The sequence below is a fragment of the Nomia melanderi genome, chromosome 4, assembly GCF_051020985.1.
Source record: "Nomia melanderi isolate GNS246 chromosome 4, iyNomMela1, whole genome shotgun sequence".
In the NCBI taxonomy this organism is placed as follows: Eukaryota; Metazoa; Arthropoda; class Insecta; order Hymenoptera; family Halictidae; genus Nomia; species Nomia melanderi.
This window is the reverse complement of record NC_135002.1, coordinates 5,119,002-5,126,929: the sequence shown is the minus strand read 5'-3', so window position 1 is coordinate 5,126,929 and position 7,928 is coordinate 5,119,002. Positions and strand designations below refer to the sequence as shown.

The following is a 7,928-nucleotide window of genomic DNA, read 5'->3' as shown; positions in this document are numbered from 1 at the left end:
TCCCTGAAGTCACTTCATTTACATTTATTTACAAACATCCGTCATTATTTACAGTCATGTATAAATAGCAACAACTACCAACGTGTTCTAGAATGTACCGGAAGAACGTGAACTCGATTCTGACCTCGGTTCATTTTCTCTCCGGCTTTATCCTTCTCCTCTTTTCTCAGTTTATACGCTACTTGCACCGGTCTGCCTGGATATGTGGGGTAATCGTAATACATTGTAACATAAAGCGCAAGGATACGATGTGACAGTGTCAGTGCACGCCTGACAAGTCCACGCTAATTCTACCATCTGATATATTCGACTAACATAAATATAAAACCCCGACGATCTTCGAGGAACGATCGAACGTTCTTCGACCGTTCCTCGAGTTCTCTTCGGTCTGCCAGAATGAGCGTTGCTCTTGACACTCGCTCAACTGTCAGTGTTCACGGGACGGTCTCCAGGTCCCGTGGACACCGAGAGCTTTCCATAAATTTCAACGAGTCTATAATGTTAACCTATTAATTGCAGCTGGCCGCAATTAATCGGTTAACGTTGGCTCGACCGTTGTTCAGGGTCCGAGGACCTTCGATCGTGTTAGAAGGCGACCGAGCCAGTCTGTGGAACCACGAATGGTCACGACGCGATTCCTCAAACTGCGTTGCAGTCTAGGAATAGGGTTCTGCAGTCTTGACCTGTGCGACCGCGTCGACCCGCGTCGTAAAGGGCTTCGAATCCGATGCCGCTTTGCCTTTGGAGAATGTAGCTGGTCGCGTACCTTCAACGAGATGATTAAATAAGCGAATGATCTGTAGATGCTTGCTTAGCAATTAGTAGACTACAGACGCTCGTGTACTTTTAATCGATAAATGTCTTCTAAAGTAAATTTGTGTCAGCTGTAGAGCTGTTGGGGACTCATCTACGTTCATCTAAGTTGAAAGTTTAAGGTTCTCAGTCGTCGAGAAGCAATAAATTACAGAGAAATCCGCAGTCTAATAATTAGACAAGTTGTAAACGCGAAGTAGGCACTTACGATCCCAGTTGACAGAAGATGGACGACGTCCCCTGAGCGAACGATACGCACTCGGCGCTAGCCTCGCATATTGCTCGCTCGGCGCAGCCTTGTTGACCTTCGTCATCAGCTCGGCCAACATTGTTGAAGCTTTTTAGTGACCTCATGTAACCCTACATCAGACAAGCCAAAGAATTAGAGGTAGGCTAAGAATATTTGTCGAGACTTCCACGTGATTATCGAACAAATATTTCGCTCGCAATGCACGGAGGTAGCTGAAGCTAATGAAATTTCACTCGTTCAATTCTATTTGAATAAAAGTACAAGTAAAAGTTGAATGGAGTACCTTGAACATAGTGATAGACGCCACAGCAGCCTCCGAAACGGTGTCCCTTCTCCCAGCAGACCTAGCTGTGAACGAGCGGTGGGAGAACGAAGTCTTCAAAGCGTCCAGAAGGTTCACCACTATGCTGATGAACTGCTCAAACAAATGAAATTATATTAAATCAAACCTCAAACTAGGAATCTTCAATTTCCATCTTCTACTTCAGTCGATGAGTACCTGCATGGGACTTCCATCGTTGCTGCCTTTGTCGATGCCCTCGACATCGCCGTTCTGGGGACCACCGATAAGAGCAGTGATAACTCTCAGACCCACTGCGACCACATTGGCCCACGGACTAGCCGGCACGCCATCCTCAATTTCATTTTTGCTCGCTTCGTTGTCTCCGGCCACTCGTCCCAGCAACATTCTCATTAAAACTCCCAGCATGTTGGACCAGGAGAAGCTGCCGCCATTAGCTTCCTATTGAAACAAGTCAATAATCTGAGCTCCAAGCGCTAAACACCATTTTCATCTAACGCGATCAGGATATTCCATCCCTTTACAAATTTCCTATTAAATTTTCTGACTTTCCACAAATCTACTTCCTCCTTGTACACACACATACACACACGCGCGTTATAAATATCGCAAGTAGCCCAACATTCTACAAAATAAAGTCGCAACGACAAGAGTAGCTAACTCTCACCTGAATCTGATTGGAGTTCACCTCGTTCAGATCGTCGATGCCCACTTTCTTCATCGCGTTCGGTTTCTCCGCGAACTTCCGGTCCTCCCTGACGCGTTGCTGGACCTGCTGAGGGTACTGCGAGCTCTGCGGCAGCGCGGCCGCCTGCCCCAGCACAAGAGCCACCAAGAACAACGACGCGTACTGGTTGCGCTGCATTCTGCAACAGAACGTCGCAAGCCTCGTGACAACCGGTCCCCGGGGAGGACTCTTCCGGCTCTTCCGGGTGCATTTCAGTTAGACCTTGACCGTCATACGAAAACCGTGAAAAAGTAAAACCGAGCGGGGTGCGCGACAGCCGGAAAGTGTGCCGGAGCGGTTAAGGTCGCCCTGGCAGCACCGGCTAGCCCACTTCTCGGTATTTAGATGTTGCCGGTTTGTTGAACTCGACCGGTACCGTTACAGGGAAACGCGGTCGCGCCGTACCGACGCACGCCCTTGCGCCGATCACGCGAGAAAAAATGATAGTACCGAACGTTTCGTGACAGGCGAGCGTACGCGAACTTCGGAGTTGAATGAAAGCGGCGGGAACACTCGACCGTCGTGGCTTGTTCGCGTGGCAATTTCATTGATGCCTGGTCGCCGCGAATAACCGTGACTTTTTAACTTCTGCGATCGTAGCTTGCCTGTGAACCTTTCGTTCCTTTGGAAACAGATCTAGTATAAGAATTGTAAGTTTCAAATGTTCATTACGAGGCGATCGACGAACAGGAACAGTTACAATACCACGGACATTCCTCTTATTTCAACGAGTTTGATTCAATTATTACAGAGTAAGGTTGCACAGTACTTTTAGTTAATAGTGTGTTCATATAAATGAAAGACAGTCGCGAAAGGAGGAAATTAGAAGAGAACCAAAGTTTGAGTAAAGTGTAAGGAGGATTCACACGAACGATAAAATGAGTACGCGTAGTTTCGGAAGAACGCGACGTTGGTTAATTTCCAGGGCAAGAATGTATTGTTGCCGGCGAACGAGATGGAAGTACAATCGCTCCCGAGATTAGCAGAGAGGTTCCCGCTACCCGGGGCCGGATTAGAATGACGGCCGTGCGAACTACTCACTTCGTTACTTTCAGCTGGACTTCCTTGACACTGACTCTCGACTCTGAAGATGAAATTCTGAGCGGGGCCTTCTATATAGCTTGCGCACTTACGTGGGGGGCAGACCGCGCGGCCAATGACCACACGCCTTTGGCACTATTTTCAATGGCACTGACCAATCTTCCCGCCACTGTCCACCACGGACCCCGAAGATCCAGTTTTAAAACAGAGTTTCTTCACGTGCCAGGCTCGCAATTTACCTCGACCGAATTATTCCCGGCCAAAAGTCGGCACCGATCTCCGGGCAGAAATTCCCGGCGCTGGTCTCCGAACCTGTTCCGATTCATGCGCTCGAGATATTACGACGACTTCCAGCTTCTCGCATCGCGGAACACGAGCTTGTGATATCGGTCGTTTAGTAAAATTTCATTAATGTAATCAACGGACCCGGGATCGTCCACGATCGAATTATGACGTAATGAAAGTGGACTGCTTCCTGTACCGTGATTAACGCCATTTTTTCGATTGTGCAGTCTCTAATTATTTCTGAAAACAAGCTTCGAGATTACGATGGCTATCTTATAGCTCTCCGCTATATTCAACTGTGATCTAATGTAATTTAGTTTTGACTTTCATCGTAATTCGTACGTGAATCATCAAGGAAACTCTATTATCGATATTAACGCTTAATATCCAAGAAAGTTCCTCCAGTCACTCGACTTCTTTAAAACTACGGACACCTTCAACGATCGCCAGTGCTAATCTTTCTATCCTGTAAAAAAGTCGAATTTCCGCAGACATCCTTTCCAGAGCCTCTCACCATCGTGTTAAACCCTTTAAGAGGCAAGAAATTAGGCGAATACCGAGTCAGCGGTTTCTCGTCCTCGAATCGACCGCGATTCCCAAGGATTCCGGGCAAAAATCGCATGCACCGAACGTCCGATTGGCTTCGCGAGGCTTTCCTTTTCTTTGTCAAGGTCCGGCCCATCAACGGAGGACCGTCGCTCTAACTGCGATCCATCATAACTGTTTCAGTAGCGGGATGCTGTCGTGGTGTCTTCTTATTAGGAGGATCTCGCTAATCGCCGCGTGCCGCAACGACCCGGGATCCCGGGAGAGATCGTCGGCCGTGCCTCCGGTGAACGTATTTGCCGATCCAATTCTCCGTTCCGTGTCGGATCGATCGCAGAGGAGCCGGCCGAGGTGGAAAAAATTGGCGCCGAGCTGGCCGGATCGGAGGAGCGGCGCAAAATCGACGAAAAAAGGGGGGAAAAAGGAGAAAAACGGCGGTAGGAGCCGCGAACGAATGTCGTTGACCACGCGACACACTTGCCGAGTCGAATTGCCGTGCGCCCCGACATAATGATCGAGGCTGCCCGCCTATAATCGAAGGAGTTCGCCCTACATGGCGGATTTTTCGGTCCGCTGCGGCTCCGGACGCCTCGGACCGAAAATTTTGGGTCACGAGTCATCGAAAAGAAAAGTACAGCCGCGTCAAAAAGCCGTGGCTGTTGCGCAAAGGGGGCGCGTAATCTTTCATTGCGCGTCACGCGCTGTAGCCTGCGATCGCTTCACGGTCGGCGATCGTTGCATATCGTAGCGGCCGCAGGATCGTTCGACAGCTGATCCTCCGATGTTTTTAATCTCGTCTCCTTCGAGTGTTCGTTGCGATTAAGATCATGGTAGTTACTCTATTCGCGTGTGAACGTGGATGCCTAAGACGATCCGATGAGCATGAATGATCGTAGGCGATTTAGATATTCTTAGGTACACCGGATGACGCACCCAGTGAAGTAAGAGACCTAACGAGTATTAGACAGAACAAATTTCGGTAGAATGTACTTTGATTACTCGGTATCGGTGATTGCTAAAACGTAATGGTTAATCTGATTACCTTCTGTGATCATTGAGTAATATCGAGAACTGATATTGAATTATCACTGAAGCAATTGGAATAGTATATTGAATCTAATGTCAACAGAGTTTTCATTGGAGTAATGTAGATTCTACTTTTAACCCTTTCGAAAGTTCTTCACTGGAAGTATTTAACATTCTTCGAGATATAGACGACACTGTTTGAAACTAATTTAACGATTATTCATATATAAATTAAGGGACAAATTTTATTTAAATATTTCCTGTAGCGATACAAAGTTTCATTTGAAATACTAAATATTCAACTTCACAGTTTCGCTGTATCAAATCAAGTGGTGACCGAGTCACCTCTCGAGTGCAAAGGGTTAATCCATAATTACATTACATTTTGCTCGTGCTCGATCGCACAGGTACCGCAATGTTGAGTGACAAATTATCGTGTGAGTTTATTTGCATGAGTTAGTCGGTTTGGCAGTGATTGACAGCCTCGGTACTTCGGAACCGTACTAGGAAGTCCCTCCGTTTAACGAGTTTCTAGGCTAAGCACTGTTCTCCGAACTTACATACTATCGCGAGCCAGAAAAAAAAAAACGCCGGACCCGTTCCCTGCGAGCGATCCTGAAGAAATTATCGGTGTACCGGCAGCTATAATAAAGCCGAAAGGAATAGGAGAATCGGGCCCGCTATTAGACCTTTACCACTGACACAGAAATGCATCGACATACCAGCGAGCGTGAACCAGTGATTTCTGTTCACGATTCTATGCCGCTCCCTCCACCTATTTCCATCTTGACCGCTAGCGGATTAGCCTCTATCTTCCCGTAATTGCAACACTATGCGGACCGTTCGGATTTAGGATGGAAATCGGTAAAATTGAGGATCGCCTCTGGGAAACACGTAATAACCGCCGTTGGAAGATAATGAAAAATAAATTGCATAACTGTTCACGCTTCCGTACGTGCTCCCTTATCGTTTCACTTCGGTCGGGTGTATTAACGTTAATTAAATGAATTCTCAGGCACCCAGCCACTTATCTTTCAGCTTCCTTGGTCATTGGAAAGATAAATATCGTTCGGTATTAGCGCATTCGAGCCGTTCGTGTTACATTGATTTATAAAATCCGTGTAATCGAAGGTACAAATTAGGAACGAATATTCGGGGAATTTTAGATAATGCTACGGAAATTAGAAATGAGGGCGAGTATATTATTATTAATACTACCAACCAGTGGAATTAACTGTTTGACAGTTTTCTGTGGAAACTGTAAAAGTGCGTCTATCGAGATTTTTATTCATTTACTATTGTGTTTGCGTATTGTTAAATCAGTTTCTTTGGTAATTTCTCAGAGAATCGTGTTCTTTTCTGTTGATTCTACCCATGATTCTCATCTCAGAGAATCACGTTATCTTTTCAATAACTGTAAAAAGAACTGTCTGGTAGATCTAGCGTTAAGAATTAATTATGATTCTGTGAAGTGAGAGTCCGCAGAGCATCTGCAAATCATCCGGGAGAGATTCAGAATGACCCAATGGAAAAATCTGGAAATCCAAGAGGTAACACGAAAGGACCGTGCATCAGTGACCCTTTTAACCGTGTAACCCCCTTGATTAGAATATCTATTACAGCTACTTGACACACAAAACGTCAACATAGCGGGACGGCCGAACACGTTGAGTTCGATGATTTGTATGCTGCTGCCCGGCTCTCGCGTGATACACGCATATTATCTCACTGTCAGACACGCGAAACAGGAAGCGAACGAATTTATCTATTTGTTCGCCGCGAAGAAATAATGAAAAACCGTTTACATTCGGAGGACGGGGACATTTCTTTCCATTTCTATGCACTTTAGACTACTTTTTAAGATAGGCAAGATTGCGCATGTTTATTCATAACTACTTATCGAGAGAACTCGTCTTCACCTGTGATTATCGGTAGTCGGCTCAGAAATGAGATACTGGAGATTACTCCTTTGCAGACGAATGTCGGCACTTCAGTGAGATGAAATGTTCATATTTGGAACGCCAAGTCACAAACAAATGACTTAATTATTGAGACAGCAAGAGACCAGTACGTAGTTTCATTTTTGTCAATTAGTTGAGCAACTGATATGTAATTTAGCTTCATCTGCTGAAGGTTTTGTATATTTCAAAGAATTTGTAAATTGTATATTGTAAATTGTATATTATAAATTGTATATTGTAAATTGTATATTGTAAATTGTATATTGTAAATTGTATATTGCAAAGAGTTAATTGTGCTTCCTTTGTTGTAAGGGCAGTGAAGAGTTGATAAACAGGGTTGAACATACAATTCTTATATTGTACGAATAAGAAGAGGATATCCAAAGGGAGGAATATATTTACTTAAATATATTTTTACCGATAAGAAAGTAAATACTGCGAGTGTTTGGTTAGAATAAACGTTCAAAGTATTTTGCAAAATTAACTTTTTGAAGCGTTGAAACTCCATTACCATTTCTGTGTCACATGTAACATTACCAACAGTAGATGATTCTTTTGCAAGGTATGATCGACTGAGATTCATTGCTACAGATGATAAGTATTGACCTAACCACCGTGGGGTATTTACCTGATCTGAGCAGCCGAAAGTCCATTTTAATTTTTAAACCAAAAAATTGTTGCTATTTGAAGACGTTTGGTATGCAACGATTAAACGTGGCGAGCTTAAAATGACATAGCTAATACCTTTAGGAGAAAATAATTGTTGTAATCAAATGGAAATGAAGTAATGTAAGAATCCAGCGAAACGGGTGTGCCTTAAAAATTAGTTTATATGATTCCTTGGGTCTTTTTGGGCAATTGGTGTTCCTCTTAACAAAGTATTATAAATTGAGAGTAGCATAATGACTCTGAATTTAAGATTCGTTTTGACTGTTGTATTTGGCGATGCAAAACTCAATAGAAGTATGTTCTATCAGA

The 7,928-nt window shown here is 44.5% G+C and overlaps 1 protein-coding gene across 1 annotated transcript; it reads right to left on the bottom strand.

Annotated features, from left to right (window-relative positions):
* Positions 1–639: 639 nt before the first annotated feature.
* LOC116435126 (uncharacterized) lies at positions 640–2,229 on the bottom strand. The gene is given in 4 exon segments (XM_076366795.1): positions 640–766; positions 1,022–1,173; positions 1,347–1,805; positions 2,032–2,229. Coding segments are annotated over 4 exon segments (936 nt in total).
* Between the last annotated feature and the right edge of the window lie 5,699 nt (positions 2,230–7,928).